Source organism: Triturus cristatus, chromosome 4_2, assembly GCF_964204655.1.
Source record: "Triturus cristatus chromosome 4_2, aTriCri1.1, whole genome shotgun sequence".
Classification (NCBI taxonomy): domain Eukaryota; kingdom Metazoa; phylum Chordata; class Amphibia; order Caudata; family Salamandridae; genus Triturus; species Triturus cristatus.
In genome coordinates this window covers 738812560-738837053 of record NC_140586.1, presented here as the reverse complement: position 1 = coordinate 738837053, position 24494 = coordinate 738812560, and the positions used below count along the sequence as shown (strand labels likewise).

The following is a 24494-nucleotide window of genomic DNA, read 5'->3' as shown; positions in this document are numbered from 1 at the left end:
TATAATCTTAAACGGTTATGGTAACTATGGTTTGGCTTTATCAAAACATGTCGTATAAGGTGTCTAACACTTTGGAATAATACCCCCATACCATTTCCGGTGGTGAGGATATTATTCCCCCCTTCTAGAGGGAGAGACATGTTAAAATCCTACTTTGCTGTTTAACTCTGACCAAAGCCTCAGCATCACAAAATGGATGCTGCTGCCACCGACATGAGTCTGACCTCCTGCAGCAGGGAGCCCTCCCAGCCAGGGAGGCCTGGACAATAGGTTTCCTGCTTGGGGAGGTGCTAGCACCTCCCCAAACAGACTTTAGTGTATTGGGGCAGGGAGGGCTGAAAGGAATGAGACATGCCTGGGGCACACAAGGTGCTCCATGCATAGTCCAGTTCAAACCGGTGCTGGGGCACTCCAGCCCCAGCTCTGGCGCGAAACTGGCCAAAGGAAAGGGGGTGTAGCCACTCCCCTTCCTGGTCCCACCCATAGGAGGGACCTTGCAGGTAGCCCAGCCCACTAGCCCAGTATATCAGTAGGTAGCTGAGCCCTGCAAGAGTAGATTAACCTGAATCTGCAACTTGTACAGAAACTCTGGACCTACGACATTCGACCTCGGGAAGAAGACTGAAGAAATCTTCCTTGTGGCCAAGGAGTGACCATTCTGGGCAACCAGGCACCATCCAGCGACCGCTGCTTTGCTTTGCGACTGATCCTACGAGGGACGGCTGCAGAGACTGACCAGCGCCGAGACTTCCAGACACCTCTGACCCAGATCCACATCTCCAGCGAAGCGGAGACCCGTGGAGGCGACGAGGGACGTGGGACCGGCGACTTGGAAAAAGTGGCTAGTACCTGACTAGCGCGACTTCCGAGGCTCCCTCGAGGCTGTGCTTGGGGAATTGAGAAGCCCCCATCCCGAGCACCATCTGCAAAGAAGATCAGCTCCCCACACTTCACATGTTCTGCGTGGGGCCCTTCTGCACCTGAATTGCTCGACGTGTTGTCTGGTTGCTGGCCCGTTGGCTAGTGACTTCTGCGACGACGAACCTTTGTTTTGAACTTGCTGGTCCGGCTCCTCCAGACTGGCACCCGCTCCTCTGTAAAAGAGAAGCACCCCAGACCTTCCTGGTCTGCTCCAGAAGCAAGTCCTCCATCCTGCGTGTGTTCCGCTTGCCAAGGCTTGTTGGGTCCTGACTCGACTTCGACGACGCCGACATCAAGAGCCTTCGTGGGACAGCTCACCTCCTGGTCGTCCTCGACGCCTCCTGGTACCCGTGACTGCTGCGACAAGCTTCACCTCTTCACCTGCATCTCCACGACATCGCCTGGTTCCTTCCTGGCTCCTGGCTGGTAACCTAGACTCTGTCCCTTCTGCTTGCAGGTTCCTTCCTTCTTGATCCCCTCCTTGGGATCCACCGGACACTCTTCACTGACTACCTGTCAGCAACTTTCCTTCAGGCATCCATAGGAGTCGACGACGAAATCCGACGCAAGTTCACACCTATGCACCTGCAGCTCGTGGGCTAGGTAACTTGAGCATTTCGGTGCTCACAAGGGTATTGACTATCCAAGGGTCTAGTTTCCGAGTCTCGACTTCCTAGCTATACCAGAAGTGTCCTAAAACTTCTAATTTCTAATAACTTGCATTTCTATCGACTTTTACGCATTACGCGTGAGTGTTTCCACTCTGCACCTGAATCCCGTGGGCTCTCCCACTTACTAACCTTTGGTAGTATAGTGTAGCCCCAGCGATTCCCTAGGCCTAGGCCTATCCTGTGTTCGTGACAGTGGTCCTTATACCACTTACTTAGTTTTTTGTTTTGCGTGGCCCCTAGGGCCTAACTGTATTACTTACCTGTGTGACTTAATGTATGCTTAAATAAGACTGTGTTGTACTTACCTCGAATCTCATAAAGAGTGCTGAGGGTTTGACTAGGATAAATACATTCTATTTTTATATATATCTGTTGTGGTGTCCTTTCATTTGGTATTCAAGGGATTACATATGGTACAACAGCTGGCTTCACATGACATTCAGAGTTTAGCCTAAGACTGCTCTTGTCCATGCTACCACTAGAATAGCTGGTCTATAAGGTTGACTTTACAACCAATCACCATAAGGGTTGTTTGGACTGATACAGGGTGTACACTAGAATTAGTGACATCATATATCAGGCCAACTTCTCACACTCTACTTCCTCTCTACGATACTGCTCCTCTTCTAACAGCCTCTGTGCCTCTCTCCTTGAACAAATCTGCGGCGTCAGGGGCGTCGTACGCACCGCCGACTGCTCCGGAGCCGGCGTCGAAGGAGGTTTCCAAAGGAGGCATGAGATCCGTACGAGGCAGAGAGGAAGGCTCACAATACGGCGCCAGGGATTCCATCAACGGCGTCGACTCTCGGTGCAGGAAATTGCCATGACAGCGCCATCGTCATGAAAGGCACGAAGGGTGCCTGGGCATAGTAGTGGGGCACACCCAAGTTGAAAGCCAGTGGACCCATGGGACCAGAAGGTGCTCCGGATGGGAAAGCTGCTCGTGTAAACACTCCGTACATTGCATTTAAAAAATGCGACAGATCCGAACCTGGAGTCGGGAACTGTGGATACGGATAAGAGCCAGTATCCAAACGGGGAGTGTCCGAAGTCGGAACAATCGGATCCATTGCCTAATCCACCGGTTCATTCTCAGGCATAGGAGAAGATGGATCATCCTGAAACGGCTCGGTGTCTGAAGCCGGTGAATCCCTCGGCGCCAGAGACTGTGCCGGAGCACCTCTAGGCGAAGGAGACCTCTCCGGAGTCGCACGAGGGGAAGGCGAGGGCGAAGGAGATAAAAAGTCTTTACAGCAACGTTGAGGAGCAGGCAAAGGCGACCTCAAAGCCTTACCCTTTGTCGAACGGCGCAGAGTTCCAGGTCTTCTTTTTTTCTTATGTTTTCTCGACTTTGATGTATGCGAAGTCGACGACTTCAACTTATCTCTCTTACGCCCTCTTCCTTCTTTCTTTGCCTTGGCCAGAAACAACTTAGCTTCCCATTCTTTAATCGCTTTTGGATTCATTTTCCTGCAACAGGAACAGTCCTCCACGTCGTCATCCGATGACAAGCACCATAAACAATCTTCATGGGGGTCAGTGATGGACATATGACCCCCACATTCCCTACAGGGCTTAAACCCAGACTTCCCCCAAAGACGACATTGCAACAGCAACAGTTAAAGCTGAAGGAACAACAAAGTAACTCTACAAGAGCTGGAGAGTGCTAGAAAACACTTGCGCGTCGACGGCGCGGAAAAATGGTAACTGACATCACGCCATTGAGGCCCTATTATGGCTCTGGTGACATCATGAGGAGTCGCGAGGGGAGCCGACGTCCTCATCGACGTGGAGAGCTAGGAAAATATTCCGCGGAATGCTGGTGCAGGGTATATTCATAAGGTGAGGAATCCACAGGCAGATGTATCCATCAGAATCAGATAGCAGCTACTTAGGTCGGGGAAATGAAAGGAAAACCTTAACTTCATCGTCTGATTAAGTGCTTCAATTATGAACCTACAAATCAACAAGTTATTAATTACAGGCATCCAAGCCATTAAAATTCAAAGAAGGAATTATGATGCCAAACACTTTGAATTCAAAGAGGCTAACATTTAGAATATCATGATCATCACATTAAGACAACAAAGTGAAGCCAACAACAATGTTGCACACAACACTTCACATGTACAATCTCATTGCTGTGTTCTGTGGGTAATACATTCCTCGCGAGAGAGAGAGAATAGCGAAGTAGACTGGCTGCTGTGTTACGGCCTGTTCGATACCCTTTAATAAATAGAAATGTAGCATTCCCCAATTTTATTAATCCAGTTTGCTACCTCACTTGCTACTCTGGTGCAGAGGATTCACTGCCAGCATACAACTCAGTACAAGCAAAGGGACAGTCAACATGGCATCTCATTTTAACGTTTGCTGCCAGTATTTCGGGCCTAACATTGCAGACAAACACAGCTGTCTGGCCTTCAATTGGGAGAGTCAGTGAGTTGAGAGCAGGTGGCTACTCATTTGGGTCCAAATTAGGCTGTTTTCTTCCATGGACTGGCTACATTTAACTACGTTTGTGTCTAAAGCTCCACTGACAAGGTGAACACTTTTTGTTGCTTCTCTAAGATCGCATACCGAACATCCCCCACAGCAATAATGACCTGTGGGTAGGTTTGATTCTCTTTTTTCTTGTCCCGGGCGTGTATGGACAAGTTTGTCCTTCAGATTCAGAGCCCTTCTAAAGGCGAATCTCGGCGATGGCATTTTCCTCCCCCCAGTATTCAGCAGTGACCAGTGTTTCCGTATCACCTGAGTTGACAGAGGATCAAAGGGTGTCACTACCGGTATACACAGTGCTTCACGATGTGTATTCAGTAAAAGCTTGTGGGCCCTTTTGATCACATTATTAGGGTACCCTCTGTGTTTCAATTTTACAACTAGGTCATCAGATTGTTCCCTAAAAGATTCAGTCGAGGAGCAATTCCTCCGATATCGCAAAAATTGTCCCACCGGCAAATTATCACGGAGGGCTCAGGGATGAAAGGACCGATAGTGTAACAGAGTTCCAGTCAGTGGGTTTCTGGTGTACAGTTGTCACCAGTCCATTATTTTCAGCTGCGATGTCAACATCCAGATACACAGCAGTATCCCTGCTTCCAAGTGAACCGCAGGCACTCAACATGTTCATTCAGCCAAGAAAGAAATTCCAAGAGCCTATCCTCTGATCCAGTCCAGATACAGAGGACATCGTCTATGAACCTCCTCCAGAGAGAAATATTCTTCCAGAAGGGGTGTACCACGTTCTCCTCAAACTGGCCCACATAAATGCAGGCCGGACTCGGCACGAACGTGGCACCCATTGAAGTTCCTGACACTTGGAGATATATCTGGTCCTTGTATGCAAAAATGTTTCTAGTTCGAGAAAGCTCTATACATTGTAATTTGGGGTACATCGTAAAACCAATTCAGTGCCCCCAAGAGCACGAGTTGCTGCCAGCGTGGCATCATGGGGTATGCTGGTGTATAAAGACTCTGTCTATTGTTACCAACAACTGTGTGGATGGATTGTATTCCACTGCCTTGAAAATATTCAACACATCGGTGGTATCCTGCACAAATGATGCTTGAGTGATCACAGATTCCTTGAGAAAGAAGTCCGCAAATTGGGACAGGGGTCCCAGTACCGATTGAATCCCCGATACGATTGGGCGGCCTGGTGGCGGGTGCTGAGCTTTATGTATCTTCGGAAGAATGTAAAACGCCGGCATTCTGGGTCTCACATTAACAAGAAACTCCGCTTCCTTGTGGGTTATCCATTTCTTTTCTCTAGCATCCGCCACCAAGGTCCCAAAAGTGTCTCCCCCCGGTTTTTGCAATAGTAAGAATGAGCACTGTCTACTGAGTGAGGCTATGACGACATTGCAGCGCAAGCTGAACGCCCATTAGTTTCAGTATACTTATGTGCAGGTGTCCTGATTGGCGAGCTGGCATATTTGCGCACCACAGCACATAAAAGTAGTATTTGCTGTGAAGGCCACTTGTGGCTCAGGACTGAGTAAACAACTTGCTCAGTAGCATGTTCTTGGTGTTCCTCCATTGCAGTTTATGCTGAACACTGGGCTCTACCATCACTAGATTTTCCAACTGACCAGACGCTTGTGATCATTGTCTTGCAATGCACTCTTGCAGTCTTCTCAAGGGGTGTTGAGACTACTGCAATGCAAGACAACATTATTCCCAACAGCATCATTATCATTCCTACTGTCTGAGGATGCGACGTCTGGTAAAGAAGAAAGGGCCTTTGAAATGTCAACATCTGCTCATTGATGGTTTAGATTTGCCTGTGACTGTATTGAGCATCGCTGGTAAGAAAGGCTGCATATATTGGGACAATGGTGAGCTATAGTAGGATTGACAGTAAATCCCAATGTGTATAGGAGCGATAGTGCTTGTTGAATGAGGCATTCCACTCAGCTGCTGTTATTTACCAACATGTCGACACACTATGAAAAGACATGGTTCCACTGCACCAAAGATGCCCTACTACCACTGCAAGACATTTGGAAAACACCAGGGGGGCTGTAGTGACCCTAAACGGTAGGGCTCTGATTTGAGAATGAATTCCACTTATCACAAACTTGCAGTACCTACAGTGAGCTGGATGGATAGGAATGTGGAAGTGGGCATTCTTGAGATCGAGGGTTGCTATGTATTCCACGACGTACAGAAGCAGAATGACGTCTTGGATAGTAGTCATTTTGAAGTACTCCGATGTGATGCGCACTTTTGAAGATTGTAGGTCAAGTATCAGTCGCTATGTCCTGTCTTTCTTTGACATGCGAAAGTTCAGGTAATAGATGCCATGTCCTTGCTGGTCATGAGGAATATGCCGGACCATTCCCTTTTGGAGCAATGTCTACACTTGCAGCAGCTATTGATGTTTCTGGCCAATTCTGTGCTGGCAGTATGGAATATTTAGTGGTGTGTTGTGAAATTGCAATATGGTAATCCCAGAGATCCTCTATGAAGGTAAATCAGTGTGGGTTTTTTTGCATGGCTCTAATGCAAGGCTGTCTTTAGAGACAGGAACGATATAAAATCAACTCTGCTGATGTTTGTTTGATGCACTTGATCTTCGGTAGGATGGGGGTCACCTGAAGAGTCAGTGCTGTATTAAGGGGTGTGTTCGTAGTCAATCTCTGTTCTGAAAAGGGATTGAGAGGACTTCCATAACAGAATCCGAGTACCTTGGCCTTTAGGCTTCAGCTCCGCAGAATGAGGAGTCTCTGGCGTTGAGATGCTTTGGAAACAGAGGAGACCTTTTCTATACAGTCCAGGGATTACGGCATGGCGCTCTCAGTGCCGTTCCTTGTCCTGGAGCAGTCTGTTCAAGATCAAATGCGAATGAAGGATCCTGTGTGTGTGTGAAGTATGAAAAACCCTAGGTGTGATCTTTGTGGAAGGCCTTGAACAAGACCTGTATTTTGGACTCCTATTCCCATTGGTCCCCGGACTACCAAAAGCACTCCCACCCTCACCTACAGTCCAAGAAAGTCCCTTCTACTTCCTTGATGAGGTGTGGTGCAGCGGCCAGGGCGCCGGACTCCAGACCACAGGGTTCACGGTTCGATCCCCGGCGTAGGCAGCAGGTTAGCCCAGCACCAAGTGACTCCGGGCAATAGCTCGCTTAATCTTCCCCACGGCCCCCAGCGCCTTGATACCATGGGTAATTGTGCGCTTTACAAGTACTGGATTACATGTCTTATCTGGATGGTGCCTCAGGAAAGACTCTGCACTGAGGCCTAAAATGCGCCTATGGTGCCTTTTGGTCTTCTTGAATCAAAGCTTCACAAGCTGAACAGGCAGACTAGTCATGGTCACGTGGGTGGCAGAGGTCACAGACTAAGTCGGTTCAGCAAGAGAAATTTACTATTGCAGTTGTGCCAAAATGTAAATGATGCTCTCCATACCGTCCACATACAAGGCATTCCCATTTGGCCTGGTCCAAGGCTTCTTGATCCTATTCCGCTTTAAGGTGGTCGGCAGTTGTATGAGGGTCAATGGAGTGTAACAGCTGAGGTCCGCACGAAAACTTGCAGGTTATCATACATCTTCCACTATCCCTATGTCATAGGGATAGTCTTGAAACCAGAACTTCCCCTTCAAACAAAAAGAACTTGCAACATCCACACCGAACACTAGATAGCAGGAACGTGCACAGCATGTAATCTACCTCAGCACATGCTGCAAACTTAAGTCTTACTGTGCAAAGTTCCAGAATCTAGCCATGTGACTCAGTTGAACGAAAGGAAGTGGAAAGACCAGAACCGTTAAATACCAAAATCTCTTGCCTTCTGAAAATGCAGGGGAAAAAAACGGATTTATGAATGCGTTATCAGGGGGAAAGAAAACAGAAAAATGTTGCCATCTTCTTTTCATCCTGGTTGAAGTGATATAACTACTCGACACACCATGCAGTTACCATTAGAGAATCACTACACTATCCTTGTATTGTGTAAGGCTCCATCTCAGAAGGGGAAAATAAAAGAAATAAATAAATCCATTCTTGTTGCGATCATCAGTACTGCTAACATAGTCAATTTTACAGTGCACAATATATTTCGTCAAATTTAAGAAACTTTAATCCTTAAAAAAAAAAAATACCATCACGTTTGTTAAATAAGATTTTAAGCTTTTAGCAAAATTGTTTCACACCAACAGAAACCGTTTACTTAGTGTGGTTAAATTGCCATCAAGATGTACACCAGGAGCAGAGACAAAGCACAGTGCACCACATATCGGCGAGTGTGAAAATCAAACTTGAAGAGAAGAATTTAAACTCACAGCTGCTTTCTGTTTTAACAAAAATCTGTGCCAAATGATGAGTAGCAATGACCCCTGCTTAACGTAAGCTTTTGGCACTGGTGACTGATGACATTTAAATGCACTTTGGCACAGCTAATAGGTTTAGCTTTTGGATAGAGTAAATTCACAGAGGGGCCTGGCAGACTATGCACGCACAAACACAGACCTCCAAGCACAAAGAGCTAAAGATGCAAGCAGACAAATGGACATCAAGGCATACCAACACATATGTGCACCAGAGCAAGCAGACACACATGCACTTACAGACAACAGTACATAGACATTACAAAGGCACACGTACCGTCACAGACATACAGAAAGAGGAATGCACAACTGTGTAGGTATATGGGTACGTGTGCAACTGTGAAGGCACACATGATTTAATGTATATGCATGGGTGCATGAATAGATTAGCAAATATACATTTGTTGTTTATGACAGATTGTTTTTTGGCTTAACAAGGATTGGATTTGTTTTACTACGCTGCGATTTTTTTCAATAGCTTGCGTTGTAAGGGCAAAGAACAAAGATTCTGTGGTTTACGTTTTACTACTATATATGCTTAAGAAGCAGGTTCTAAACTTCAGTCTCCTGTCCGAACATTCGGCAGTGAAAATATCAAACAAAGAATTTGAATGAGACAAGAGAATACGTAAGTATTCACAACACGCCTTTACGGAAAGCAGCTCTGAAACACATTAAGGCGATTACAAAATGTCTGACCCTACCCTGGTATCTGAAGAAAGAACCCTTGTTTTTAATCATAGTTCAATGGCATCTAGAGTATGCACATAGTGCCTTATTAGCCAAGCACCGACCACAAAACGTATAATAATTATATATACCAACCCTCAGCCTCCTCTAGTGACACATGCAGAAAATTAGCACAGGAAGGGAGACCAAAAAAGCTCATTCGATAATTCTTGCTCCCATTTAGACACTAGAGTAGTGCACAGTGACAGAAAATAAACCTGAATGGCACATAAAAGAGCAAGATCCACTCACTATTTTCTTAACTGTCATAACTCTGCCTGGACTATAGCTTTCGTTTAATTCTTAAAACACCAAGACTGACGAGCTCTGCTCAAACTTCATGTTTTTGCTCTCATTACTTACACTTGAGATTTTCAGCTGGTCATAAACCTTCTCACTAAAAGATACTTTTTCCTGTGCTATTTCTGAGGCTATCTCTTTAACCTTAAAAACATGCTCTCTCTGACGTATTACTTCTATAAAACACACACACAAACACACTCTTCACTTCACCGATTCGCATTTCTTCTAGATACTCAAAAGCCTTGTTCAAGAATAATGTGTTAAGAGCTGCAAGATACCCCAGTGTAGGACATTATCCAGCGAGTGAAGAAAATGCAGTGGAACAAAACTCTAAACGCTGGGCGCAACCTCAACCAGTGCCGACTATAGCTTATGATGGGCTACAACAGAGGAGTGTGAAACAAATAATTAGAAGGAATAGTCGATAATAAAAATTAATAAGCATTCTACTTTGAATACAGAGTATAAATAGTTACTCAGGTATTTTTGGTTTTAAGGGAAAATAACTAAGTTCAATGTGTGGTTATCATAAGCTTTTTTTGTCAACATATTTAAAAAACAAAGTGCAAAGAGAATGTTTTTACAGCTATTTAAATCCAATTAAAAGAAAAATGTCAAAAGACCTCTTAACACTTAATACTTAACAGTGGGCTATGGGTTAGGAAATTGTTTTTAATGGGTTGGCTCTATAGTCAATCTAGTTACTAGTTTCTTACTGGTTTTTGTCGCTCTTCTTGTGCTTGTTCTTCTCCTGGACCATAGTTTCTCTACCACCCTTTTGATTGGATGACTTGTATCCTTCCACTGCTCACATTCAGAGATTTTTTTTTTTTAAGCATTACACAGGACTGAGCACTTGTTTTTTCTTGAGTTCTCTCCCTTGCCTTGTGTCTTGTTCATGTTTCCGGTCAAATAAAAACTTTGGTAATAAACGCAGCATTTAATAAAAGCACACCCAGTACATTAACAGCACACTAAATATTATATAGTCTCTTAAAATCTACAAACTAGCATTGTCCTGGGCAGTGTCCCAGAGCCCCTTTCCCTTTGAAAAAGGCTGGTTATTCCCAATTTGATAATTAAGGTGACTTTCAGACATGGTCCATGCTAGTCACCATGCAACAAAGTTTAATTCCGGCCTTAAGAATCAATATGGGCAGGCCTGACTGACTAAAGCAATCTTCTCAGACTGGAACAGCCAGCGAGTTCAGAGAATACCGAGGCATGTCTTCTCAGGCTCCGCTCTCATAATGCGGGAGGGTTGTGGCATCTAGCAGACCTCTCTGGATGATGCATCGGGACCACTGCAATCTCCGGATAGCCCACAGCAGTGTCTGGGGTCTTCTTCATGGTCTCCTCTGTTTTCAGAAAGGGTTACCATGGGCAGTGGTTATTAGGTTAGGTCTCTCTTGGTTGATCCTTTTTTAGGATTCCTATTAGCATGATGTGGTAGGGTGACGGCCCTAAACTTTATACTGGGCCCCACCTCGCACACCAACTTACTTCACCACCAGGGAGACGACCATATTCAAACGGTGGTCCTCAACTGGCATACGGGGTAGCTAATTTACTCCAGCAATGGCAAGGACTCTAAAATTTACAGTGGACCCCATCTGGCATACAGGGGCCACCAACCTACTCCATCAAGGATGACAGCCCTAAACTTGACAATGGCCTGGTATACATGGGTCACCAACTTACTTCACCGGTAAACATCCTTACAATGACTGCATTACATTGCATGCCGTTACCCCGCATTTTTTACTCCGCAAAATCTTTTACAACGCAAGGCTTTACACCGCAAACCATTACAACGCATTCCCCATTACAATGCCCCAGTGGAGTTAGAATAGTAAATTGCGTTGTAATGGACAATGCATTGTAATGAATTGTGTTGTAACGCCCTGCATTTTGTAAAAGATTTTTGAGAGTAAAAAATGCGGGGTAATGGCAGGCTTTGGATAAGCGTGTGGGGGTAAAGTGTCATATTCAATTCTCCGTCAGTACAGCAATCCTAATCTTCACGATGCTGGCATGCGGGGGTAGTCAATTTACACCAGGAAGGGCAAAGCACCTAAGCATCACAACGGCCCCCATCTGGCATACAGGGGTTGTTGACCTGCTCCATTAAAGGCAACAGACCTAAACTTTACTGTGGCCCCCATCTTGCATATAGGGGTTGACAACTTTCCACAAGAGGGTCGGATAGCCTGCACTCTTGCAACTGTCCTGATCAGACCGGATGTCTGACACTTTGTTCACTAATATCCACTCAACAGGATACATGCTGGGCCTTGCACCCTCTAGGCACTCTCTTTCTTACAGGGTCGGTTGGTCTTGGCAGGCAGGCAGAAGGCAGGTGCTCCAGGCTCATGGCAAGTGGTCTCAACTTTCTGGGTGATGGCTTCTCACCTATCAGGGAGACTAGCAGATCTAGGTCCACAGTCCTTGTTGCAGCAGCTTGAAGTCTTGGTGGTGATCTTTTGCCTATGGGATTAATGGTCCCACTTTTATAGTCCATATCCAGACACAAATGTGATTTAGTTTCTAGTCCTTTGAAATTCGTGTTGTGGGTATCTACTTCTCTGAAATGCCCTTGTCTAGGTCTGGTGCTTTGCCAAAGGGACAGTCTTTCACAGCATGAATGTCTGCACTCCCTTTGATCCACAACACAAGCCAAGGGAGTAAGTGGGGATCATAACTGACTGTCAGCCTCCAATACCTGAACCAGCCTGAACAAAGATTCAAAGGTCAAAGCCTTCCCCTCTTTTATGATTACCTGCTTCTACAGTGCAAACCTTATCAGATGCACTATCTTGACTGGTAATGAGCCCAGGCCTTCTGACCAGTAACCTCTTTGAATCAAATACATTTCATGTGCACAAAGCATGCTTTGCTTCCCTTTCTCCAGCTTGGGTTTTCCCACTCTAGCTATTAGGAATGCCTGCAATCCATATTGATCTGTGGTTGCAGTGTTCACCTAGCCATTCCAGGCCCTGGGCTTCCAAAATGAACCCATAGGCCTCCATATTATGGACCAAACACACAAACAACACAGCAGGTACAAGCAAACATCACGCGCTGCTCAGCACTACACAGTCACCTAGTAGGCAAAGGGTGAGTTAAGTAAAAAGCAGTGGAAGTGCCACTGGTAAAAAGGCCTGCTCACACTACTGAATTATTTTTGTTTTTTAAATACAGGAATGCTGTTACCAACGCACGTGTTGCAGCAACAAATGATGGATAGAATGCTGAATGAATCAAACATTCACCCGAAGTCAAGTTATCTGGGTTATATCGATTGTTCTTTTGCTCACCCGGTTTGGTCCAGCCATATACAAATCTGTCTTGACCCTGCCCCTCATGGGAACATGGGAACAGTCCATCCTGAACTGTCAAGCCGGGTCCTCCCTTGACCAGAAACAAGCATTCTGGGACTGGTTTCAGAATAACACTCCTCATCAGCCAGGCTAGCTTGAATCCAATGGCACAGCGAGCAAGGGACCCACGTATAGACATACCCATCCCACTTAGAACAGCAATAAATGGACGGAATGCTGAATAAATCAAACATTCACCCCCCCCCCCCCCCCCCCCCCCTGGTCAAGAGATCTGGGTTAAATTTGTTTGCCTTGCACTTTTCAGCCTATGTCAGACTTGGATTGCTATCCAAGTGAAAAGGAGAGGAAGAACATTACCATATAACTGGGCCCAGACAAAGCCAGTTTCAGCAGGTCAGACTATAGCCTAAAAAGTGTACTGAACCCTGTGTTAAGTACTATTGGAGACAGCAGAAGTCTGCAACTGATGGGTCAACGGATAGTCTAGAAGCTAACACATCGAAGAGTGCCAGCCCTAAAATGGCTAATTGCCATGGAGCATTGGCACACCTGAAAGGAAAATGCGCAGTGTCTTGACATCCGAGTAGACTGTTGGTCCATGCCAGCTGTTACTGAAAATAAACTGAACCTTTCAACATATCAAATGTTCAACTTTTAACCAAGGGAACCTGCAGACCTGTGTACAGGAAAGTGAGGATCAGAGGCAGATTTCTAGGCTGTCGAACTCCAAAGGCTTTTTTGGTTCAGCATCTGAAGGAGAAAACAGAGGTGGACTGCCCAGCATAGAGAAAACCTGCCATATTCAGTCCACTGCACTAGCTCAGCGGTTTACAGATTTGCTGTACAGTAGAAGGAAGGACCTGACCTGCCAAGATTAGATGGCCTCAACCCAGTACCTACTCTACTACGATCACCTTTGCAAGAGCTTGTGCGTTTCACACCCCATCAGTTAATGCTAAGTGCCAACTGTCGCATCTTTTTTGTGCATCATTTTCTTTACAGTCTCAATGCAAGTGCTAGGGCCAAGCCACTGTTTTCACTTCACCATCGTGCACCCTTTTCTTTTGTGATCGTTGTAGGAGGGCAGTGGTGCACTTCACCATATGCCATGCAATACTACATCTTGAGTGGAAGAGTGTACGAGGGCCTGTGTGCCTCTGTCACCACTGCTCATGCCCTTGTTTTCATAAACTATGGCTGCTGATCCTTTCCACAAATGATGGTTCATTAACTGTGATACTGCAACCCAACCGTGCAAGTGCTGAACTATGGCGTCTCAACACATGAGTAGAGAGGAGCCATATGAAATGCACCACCCATGAACTAGATCAGATATCTAAATATGCTGGTTAAAATACTTTAGTCACATGCTCTACTTGGCCATTGTCACAATTATTCCTGGGGCTGTGTCTTTAGCTAGGAGTGTGCATCGTTCAGGGAGCAGAGACTCATTTGCTGCATAACAAAAGGTGCATTTGAAATAATGTTTGTGCCATAAAAACTTCTTGATATCCCTGAGTAAAGTATCTTAATATAAATCTTATCCTTAACCTGTTGAGTGTGGGCGTAGAAAGTTTTTTTTGGGACAAGTGTGTGACTGCTGTGGGGTAGCAAATTTGGGGTTCCCCACAGATTTAATAACTTTCCCTTACAAATATGTGGGTGAAAAAAGTGGGTTTTAGCCAAAGGGCTTCTGGGTAAAGAACTCTATGAGACCCATGCAAGTCACATCATCATCGAGACATCCTTTTGGTCTCGTTTTCAGAAATGTCTGGGTTTGGTAAGGTTCCTAAGGTGGAGGTAGAGCTTGGTAGGTTCCCTAAGGTGGCAGCAGAGCAGGGGCTCTAACCTATGCACATTGCATACAAAAAAAATACCTGTTGATCTTGCTGGGCGCAGAGTTTTAACTGACGTGTGTTGCAGACGTTAGTCCAACCCACACAATTAGGGTAGCATTTCTATATTTTTTTTTCATCGAATTGATTTCTACACATTTTTGGCTTCCAAATACAAGTCAGTGTGTGAAATAAGATATTCTTGCAATATAGCCAGTGAATTACATAACCACTGTTGCTGAACTCATCGCCCATTTCCAAAATACATAGGTTTCCTTCATACCCAGTTTCCATTCATTAGCCTTTACCTATGAATTGCTGTATGGTCAGTACACAATTAAAAATAACGGTAAGCTCCAGCTTAGTTGTAGGCTCTGGGTATTGCATGTTTTTGAACAAACTATAAACCCTATATATCCCTGTGACCAGAAGGGTCTATCAGACATGACCCTATATTGCTCTTGTAAATCGCCATTGTGACAAAAAATTACAGATGAAAACAGCGTTTCATATGGCTACTTTTTGCTACTTATTTCTCATTATTTTCTGTTTTAAGGGTTAGTTTTTGGGGGGAAACCTGGAGCGATCTACGCAAATGACCCCTTGATGAATTTAGAATTGTATCCACTTTTCAGAATTGTATAGCTTTCTGGGATCACCCAACTGCAATTAGGTTAAATCCACATAAATTATAAAAAAATGGGCTACCTCTTAGAATTGTAGTAAAACAATTGTTTTTGATACAATTCTGCAGGTTCTTGAAAGCTTGGATGATGGTTATTGTAGCACCACAATTTTTGTACTCGTATAATTTTTAGAAAAAAAAAGTTTGTTTCCCAAAAAACCTAACATTTATATTTTGGCTATTTTCGCAGTTCCCTCCAGCGTTATCTAAAAACCCTAGATACCTTTAGAATAACCATGATGTGGAAAAAAAAGGTATGAAGGCGTAAGCTCCTTGTCGGATGAAACCCAATACAGGAAAGCATTAAAAACTTGGGTATACTCTATGTCCAATTCAGCTTGTATAGCAATGGTCTGAGATGTAGTGTGCCGCATGTAATCTGTGTCTACTCCCCCCCCTTCTCGTACATCTGAGTTGGGTGAGCGCCAAGATACTCCCTGGAGTGGTAGCAGCGCTATAGAAGTAGCTTTTACATTACCTTTTACATTAAGCGCGTACTATCCCACATAGCAACAAAAAGGGCTTAGTACTGGGGATAGAAAAGCCTCAGCAGCTAAGGAGTTAAAAGAATAACAATATTTAGGCTTATTTTCATTATGAATTATATATGTACTACCTGAACAATATGTTCTACCTCACATCAGGATCAAAGAGTAATCCATAACTGTTCTACTTCGTTATCCCCTGAAAAATCGAAGCCAAATGGGAGGTACTTGGAAATCCAGTGATCTCAAAGTATAGTTGTGTTTCAAAACACAATGTCATAATTACCGCCTAACCATATTTGTTTTAGACGGGCTTCTGAAATTAACTCGGATTTTATGCAGTTACAAAGGTGTTCTACAGAGATATATTCCACATGCTAAATGATTTATATAATGCTTGTGCTGCAAAACTCTTCTTAGAACAATGATCTAATCTGAGGTGACAATCACTGGCCTTATATCATTTAACCAGTTCTTCATCCATTCTAAGACATCTTTGTCGAAATGCATTATTGTCCCATGCAGTATATTATCAAATGATTAAGTCCACACGGACAAGTCCACTCCATCTACTTTGGCAAACATATTGACATATCAGTAAGTTTCCACAAGAAAGCACTTTGACTTTTTATAATAAAGCAAAATGACTAGTTTTTATAAAAGTTGCATCATTCTATGAACTGTATTATCATTCTCTATCAGTATCAGTATTTAATTGGTATTATATCAAGCTTAAGATGTATAAATTATCACACAGGAGATGATGCCTCCTTAGGATTCTACCATGCAACATGGACCTCATTCACTTACTGCAGGAGCAATGAATATAAACGAGGACAACAGTACAAAACCAATGCAGCAAAATATCAGTCCCCTACCTTACCACATGCATTACCTCATCAACATTACATATCTTCACCCAGACCCTACAGAGCACCAGAGATTGTCTCCAACCCCCTCCTCTCTAATGGTCCCATCAGTACTTGATAGACTTCTAGCCAGAGAAATCCATCCCTAGGGCAAGTTCTTTTAACTCCCCACAGGACTGTTCGAAGCACTGAGGTAAAAAGTAAAAGCTCAGCAGGATTCTAAGCACTAGTTAATCAGTCTGCTTCTTTGCACAAACAGGTTGGTGGTTACTGTTAGCCACGTCTTCACCCGACAATCTTACCTTAACTGCCACAGAAACTCATCCCAGCCTTAAGCGGCAAGTACAGCTTCTTGCTGTGGCTGCTCCCATATTGTGGTCAAATCAATCAAATGCAGTATACCTCATTGCCATAGTATTATCAACAACAACAGTTCTCATTGGAATTATATATGTATACTTTGTAAAACGAAGGCACAATCGCACAAATAAAACTGTAGTAGAATGTAGTTCGAGAAAGCCGTACAAGGATGATCAATACAATCAATGCCAAACCGAAAAATCTTTTTGATATTATTCATTATCTATTGTCATACATACATATACCGAACCGCTGCTGATAATACTATTTAAGGCCCTGGTTCTTATTGAGTAGGGTTTCCTTTGTGTTTGGATAGAGAGTATACCTCATTGTCAGCATAATAAAAAGGTCCTCGGGCTGAGGTAAGAAATGCCTTGCTCTTTTCTTCTTAGAAAACAAGTACAAATAAAATGATACATACATACAACCCAATTAGATTCTGTCATCTCTTCAGTACAAGCAAGTGTCCAACATCCTGCAGCAGGTGACCACAAAGAGCACTCGCACCACACTCCATAGCATCAGAGATCATTTAGTCAGACAGGGCATGGAAAAATCCAACATGAAACAGCAATTGTTGTTAATCATTTATTATCATTTAAGCTGGTGTTTCCCAATATATTAAAAGCTGGTTACTGAAATCTAGTTTTAAAAAAGGAATTATAGGCTGCTTCTGTTGGTCACTTTTTTCCACGTCTTACAGTCCTATGAAACTCCGACAACTGAATTGTTGTGTGGCCGCCCTTGTCCAATTGACATAAGAAGTAACAAAATCAACTACTGACACTATCAATGTTTACATAAGGTTGGCATCAGAGGGCAACCCTCCATCCATGATTTATAATGCCCTGGACACACTACACTCCGGATAATGGTAGAGCCCATATTTTGGTAGGTTAAATTCAGAGGCCTTTTATGCCAGTAATAAGGAGCTTTCCAAAATAACACATCAATCATCATTGGCGGAACTAAGAAGACAGCCCAGATCCCTTTGTTGTCTTCAGCCTGCAACTAGCTCCCAGAGAAAAAATAAACCACTTTCAAACTTCTCACTGTCACAAAAGAGTTCAGATCAAAAATAGAAAATCACACTCAAGTTAAAAAATCAGCATACAATCCAACAGTGGGAACATCTTCAAACGCCAAGTTTCCCCAAATGTTCTGGGGAATGGGGTATTGTTGGGCATCTGGAGGATACTACCCATTCTCATAAAAATAAGTGAAATGTGACCAGTTCCACTACACTTTGGAACCTAAAACAGACTAGAAGCTGGCCATTTAAGTACCACAATGTGGCCACAGGTTTAATGGTTTGTAAATAAACATAACAGCTACTCCTTTACATTTGCATCTTCTTAGCAGCCCCTAAAAGACTCTTCTCTTAAAATTTACCTATTTGTTAGATATCTTCCAATCACACATTCTCCAAATTTAATACAACACTATACCACTGCATAGCCAACGTTTATATTTCTAGGGCAGAGCGGTAAGACAATTAATATTTTCATGCCGCCAAGACAAATATGTGGAGCTATCAGAAAACAAGGAGGTTTTTCAGTGACTGGCCTGAAGCTCGCAACATGCTGAATGGTAGAACAGTAAGCACTGCCTAGTATTGTCACATGAGGCTATTAGTGCTGGTTGTTATTTCCACCTAAACATGGAAAACCTTGCACGCATGAAATAAAGGCTGTGGTGATAAGCTCCTTCTACCTGGAATTTTCAGCTGTAAGGACCCGTCCTTCACAACCAAGCCCAAGGGCACTGGAAGATGCCGAATAGGGATCCCAGCAAATATGTCTCTACCCTATGACTGGGGATCCTGAGTGGGTGGAGACCCAACAGACAGAACGAGAACAACTTGATTAAAATAACCACTTCAAACTTGGACGGATAAAACTGGCATAGAGAGATCTAAAGGGGGTGCGGACTACAATGGTTCCAGTTTAACAAAGTCAAAACCTGTAGTTTGAAATTATCAGCATGATTTCACCATATACTACCAGGAAAGAGTGCATTGATCTCATCTCCTGATCTACCAGTAGGAACACCCTGTCCCATGATTTGCCAAACAACAAACATTACAAAAATGAGAAACTTACACACAGAAAACCAGTAATAAATGTGAACTAGACAAACTATCATCAGATACCCACGTAAACATTGAAAACAAAAGGGTTAGGCATCTGCATCCACTTCTAGGGAAATGTGACAAATGTACAGATTAAAAAAGGGAAATGGTTAAGGAACGTGCAAGGACGGGCACTTGTGAATCTTAATGGAAATTAACCTGAAGAACCTTCTTTAGTGCAGTTGCATATTTAACATTTAATTAGTATGCATATGAGAAAAAGAAAGTCACTGGTTAAATTAACTACCAACTGTGGGTGGATGGGCTTACCATTTGAACCTCTTCTGAGCATTTTTGCCTGATTTCACTCAACTGCTCCTCTAACTTGGCTTTCTGCTCGTCAAGGCCATTGAGAATTTCCTGCACTTCTTGTTTCTGTGCCTGTAGTTTTTGTAGATTACTGCTCTCTCTCTCAACTTCATCCTGCAAATCCTAAAGGCAAAATGAAAACAACATTTCAAAATTTAGCAAGGCCACATCAAGATCATACCCAGTTTCATATTCCAGAAAACAAACGTAGCATACATACATATTATTCCAGTATTGTACGTTAGAAGAATGAGAAAAAGGCCCAGAGACAAACCACATTCTGAGAAAAGCATACAATGGAAAATTACCAAGACACAGTTCTTAACACTTTAAAATTAATTGTGAATCCGGTCTACTGAAAATACCATTTGAAGATTATAACTTTTAAAAGGCCACTGACCATGTAGAATGAAAGGGCATCTAGAGAGACTGATTTAAAAGAGGAGGTGTTTGAGAGTTAGTAGAAGTGCTCCTAGGTGTAGCAGCTCTTAAGGTGAGGGCCCTAAGAGGAAAGAACTTAATTTTAGGTAGGCACATGTGGTCTATGGGGTAGAGAAATGTTGGATGTTTGAGCAATGGGATTGCTACTTCAGTGTATAGGGCGATGGTGTGCACTAGTAACTAAGGGTGGCAGAGAGGCTGTGGGTAAATGTGAATACTCAATTAAAAAACATACAGGGACTTCTTGCACACAGTGAGCGATCCACTTTTAAATTTGTAAAGGGAGTGGAGAAGCTTAAACTTGGGTAGCAACATTTTCAAGGGTTTAAGAAGAAATAGTAGGGAGAGCCCAGATGCAAGTTGTTGCAGTAGTCTAGCTGAACAAGTTACTTACCTTCGGTAACTTTATATCTGTAAGAAAAATAGGTTAGTTATAGATTCCTTACCTTAGAATTACCCCCAGGTGTCGGACTGGATCCAGAAAGTTTTTGTCAGCAGTACCCTTGCGCGTCAGAAGGTGGCATTGGTCGACTCCGCGTCTGTCGTCGGTGTCGTGGTCGCCGGGATGTCAGTTCTGTACGCGACTTTCCACACCAGAAGCGCAGAGCCATGCAAAACACTGACCACTGGTGCACAAAACTAGAGCCCTGAAAGGAAATCTATAACTAACCTATGTTTTTTACAGATATATCGTTACCGAAGGTAAGTAACTTGTTCATCTGAAAGAAACAGTTCGTTATAGATTCTTTACCTTAGACTAGATACCCCAGCAATACCAACCCCAGGGGTGGGTCTGTGAACTAAGGTCACACCAGAAAGTCCTGGAGAACTGAACGACCAAAGAAGCTGTCTCTCCGGACTGGACTGTCCAGGCAGTAGTGCTTGGTAAACGTGTGCAGTGATGCCCACGTAGCAGCCTGACAGATGTCATTTAGGGGGACTCCCCGTCCCAAAGCATTAGTAGCTGCCGTCGCCCTGGTGGAATGGGTGCACAGCCCCACTGGAGGCTCCTTCTTTGCCAAAGAATAGCAGGCCTTGATGCACAGAACGACCCACCTGGAGATGGTACGTTTGTGCTCGGACCGACTTTTCTTAGTGCCTGCATAACCAACAAAGAGCTGGTCGTCCACCCGGAATCATTTGGTGTGATCCAAATAAAAGGAGAGTGCACGTTTTGGATCCAGACGGTGGAGCCTCTCTTACTCTTTTGAAGGATGCGGAGGCAGAAAGAAGGTGGGCAAAGTGATGGGTTGGCCAATATGAAAAGAAGTGACCACCTTTGGAAGAAAGGAAGGTAGAGTTCTGAGGACGACCTTGTCCGGATGAACAGCCAGAAAAGGAGGTTTAGAAGTCGGGGCTTGTAGCTCACTCACCCTGAGCGCAGAGGTGATGGCCTCCAGAAATGCAGTGTTCAGAGTGAGGAGTCTGAGAGGACAGTTATGTAGCGGCTCTAAGAGAGCGCACATCAGATAAGTAAGAACTAAGTTCAAGTCTCACTGAGGCATTACGAAGGGAACAGGAGGAAAAAGAGGAGTAATGCCTTTGAGAAATCTATTTACAACAGGGGACTTGAAAAGAGAAGGCTTATCAGAAAGCCTGAGGAAGGCTGAAATTGCCGAGAGGTAGCCCTTAAGAGTGTCCAGAGCAGAGATCTGCTGGGCCAAAGACAGGAGGAACAAGAGAACCTCAGAAAGAGGCAGAAAGGGGATCCACAGCCTTTGCTGTGCACAATGCCACAAATGTATTCCATTTGCAGACGTATACCGTCTTAGTGGAGGGACGCCTGGCTGCCAAGATTACATCACAGACTTCGGGAGGCAAGTCAAATGACAACTGCCACTGCTCAATCTCCACGCAAGGAGGTGGAGGCTGGACAGGTTCGGGTGAAGGACTGTCCCTTGCTGCTGCGACAGAAGATCCTCCCGAAGAGGCAGTCAGATCGGGGTATCAATGGCCATGTTGAGCAGCTCGGGATACAAGACTCTTCGTTCCCAATCTGGAGACACAAGAATGACTTGGGCCTGGTCGAACTTGATCTTCTTCAGCACTCTGGGCAGAAGTGGTATATAAGACCGCAACTCCACTTGTGACGAAAAGCATCTCCTAGCGAGTTCCGCTTTGGAAATTCCAACGCGTAGAATTGCAGATACTGCACATTCTCTTCGGTGGCGAATAGATCTAACCAAGGCTCTCCCCACTGTTTTAAGAGACCTTGCACCACCTCAGAGTGAAGACGCCATTCGTGATCCAACCTGCACCTGCGGCTGAGTTCGTCCGCCCTGGCGTTCAGTGAACCAGCCAGGTGTTGAACCACCAGGGATATGCCCTGATGTTCCAGCCATGTCCGGAGACGGAGGGCCTCTTGACATAGGGTCCACGACCCCACCCGCCTTGTTTGTTGCAGTACCACATGGCAGTGGTGTTGTCCGTGAACACCTGCACTACTCTTCCCCGGAGGAAAGGAATGCTTTTAGTGCAAGACGGATCGCCCGGGGCTCTAGAAGGTTGATGTGGAGCTCAGACTCCGCTGGAGACCAGAGACCTCTGATCTCCACCTCTCTCATGTGGCCGCCCCATCCCAGAAGGGATGAGTCTGTCACCACTGTGTGATCCGGTTGGGTAAGGGCGAGGGATCTGGCGTTTACCCAATCTTGGTTTGTGAGCGACCACTGCAATTGTCGTGCAGTGCCCTCCGAGATCTGGACGCAATCAGACAGATCAACTGATGCTGCGCCCACTGGAACTTCAGGTCCCAATGCAGGGCCTGCATATGCCACCTGGCATGATCGACCAGCAGGATGCAGGAGGCCATGAAGCCCAGCAGCCTCAGGGTCATCCTGACTAAAACCCGGGATTGAGGCTGAAAGATTGGAATTATAGCCCGAATATCCCAGACTCGCTGTTAGGGAGGATAAACCTGAAACTGCGTTATGTCCAGAACTGCTCTTATGAAGAGGAGCTTCTGAGAAGGGGTCAGGTGTGACTTCGGCACATTGATAGAGAACTCTAGCGAATGCAGAAGGTCGGCCGTAGTGTGGAGGTGGGAGACTACTGCCTGGGCGAGCCCGCCTTCAACAACCAGTCGTCGAGATGGGGGAAGACTGGAACCCTTGGTCTGCGCTGATGAGCTGCGACCATCGCCATCACTTTCGTGTACACCCGAGGGACGCTGGTAAGGCCAAAGGGAAGCACGGTAAACTGAAAAAGCTCATGGCCTACCGTGAACAGGTAACGTCGGTGGGCCGGCAGGACGGGGATGTGAAAATATGTGTCCTGCAAGTCCAACGCTACCATCCAGTCTCCAGGGTCGAGGGCAGACAAGACCCGAGTCAACATTTTTAACTTCTCCTTCCGGAGGAAGCGGTTAACATTCCTGAGACCCAAGACAGGATGCAGGCCCTTGTCCTTCTTGGGCACCAGGAACTAGTGGGAATAGTAACCACGACCTACTTCTGCGGCAGGAACGCGCTCGATAGCTCCGTTGGCCAAGAGAGATGTAACTTCCTGTTGGAGAAGGGCCAGATGATCGCCCAACATGCGATGGGACTGGAGTGGCATGGCTGGAGGGATAGTCTCGAAGGGGAGGGAGTAGCCCCTTCGGACTATCTGCAAAACCCACTTGTACGATGTGATGGTGTGCCAGTGGAGGAGGTGATGGCGGATCCTGCCGCCCACTGGCGTTTGATGGTCCTGAAAGGTCAGACTAGGAAGGTTTGGAGGCTGCTGCAGAGGTGGTGCACTGACCCGCTCGCTGGCCCCCAGGACCACGTTGTTGGTTCCCAAGTCCCTGGCTGCTCTGAGGTTGAAAAGCTTGGGCTGGCCTGTTGCTCTGAAAGGAACGTGTGGGGTACCACTTCCGTGGCCACGAATGGGGCTAAAGGCAAACCGTGCAGGGTGTGTAGTGGAGAGGACCAAGGACTTGGCCGTAGCCAGAGAGTCCTTGAAGCGCTCTGTTTGCCTTGCCGCCGAAAGAGCGACAGCCATCAAAGGGCATGTCCATCAAAGTGTTCTGGACAACCCCGGAAAAGCCAGTTGCTCTCAACCAGGCATGACGGCAAAGCGCCACAGAAGTTAAAATGGTCCTACCCACTGAGTCATCAGTGTCTAGACCACAGCGGATGGCGAACTTTGCTGCATCTCTCCCCTCCGCAACAGCACGGGAGATCATGGCCCGGGTCTCCTCCGGACAATGAGGCAAAACTTGCGCCACCGTATCCCACGCTGAGTGGGAATAACGACCCAAGAGGCATGCGGTGTTCACCGACCGCATCCCTAAGCTGGAGGAAGAAAACAACTTCTTCCCAAGCAGATCCAGCTTCTTGGATTCCATGTCCCGGTGGTGCAGCAGGGAATGCGCTTTGGGACATTGAGGCTTGGACTACCAAGCTCTCGGGGGAGTGGTGTTGGGAGAGGAAAGAGGGGTCACCAGGGCCGGGCGGTGGCATTGGGCAACCATCCTATCCACAGGAGCCTCTGTGTTGGGCCTGAACCAGGTGCCTAAAAGGATGTCCGTGAGGGCTTCATTAAACGGAAGCAGGGGCTCCGAAGAGCTCGCTGCCGGTTGTAGCACCTCTGTCAGG

The 24494-nt window shown here is 45.4% G+C and overlaps 1 protein-coding gene across 2 annotated transcripts in view; it reads right to left on the bottom strand.

The window, feature by feature from the left end:
* The window catches only part of EPS15 (epidermal growth factor receptor pathway substrate 15), an 819466-nt gene that overhangs the window by 190053 nt on the left and 604919 nt on the right, over positions 1-24494 (bottom strand). For both annotated transcript variants that reach the window (XM_085602646.1, XM_085602647.1), the window contains exon 14: positions 19435-19596. In XM_085602646.1, the coding sequence (XP_085458772.1) occupies positions 19435-19596 (162 nt within the window). The remainder of the gene's footprint in view (positions 1-19434; positions 19597-24494) is intronic.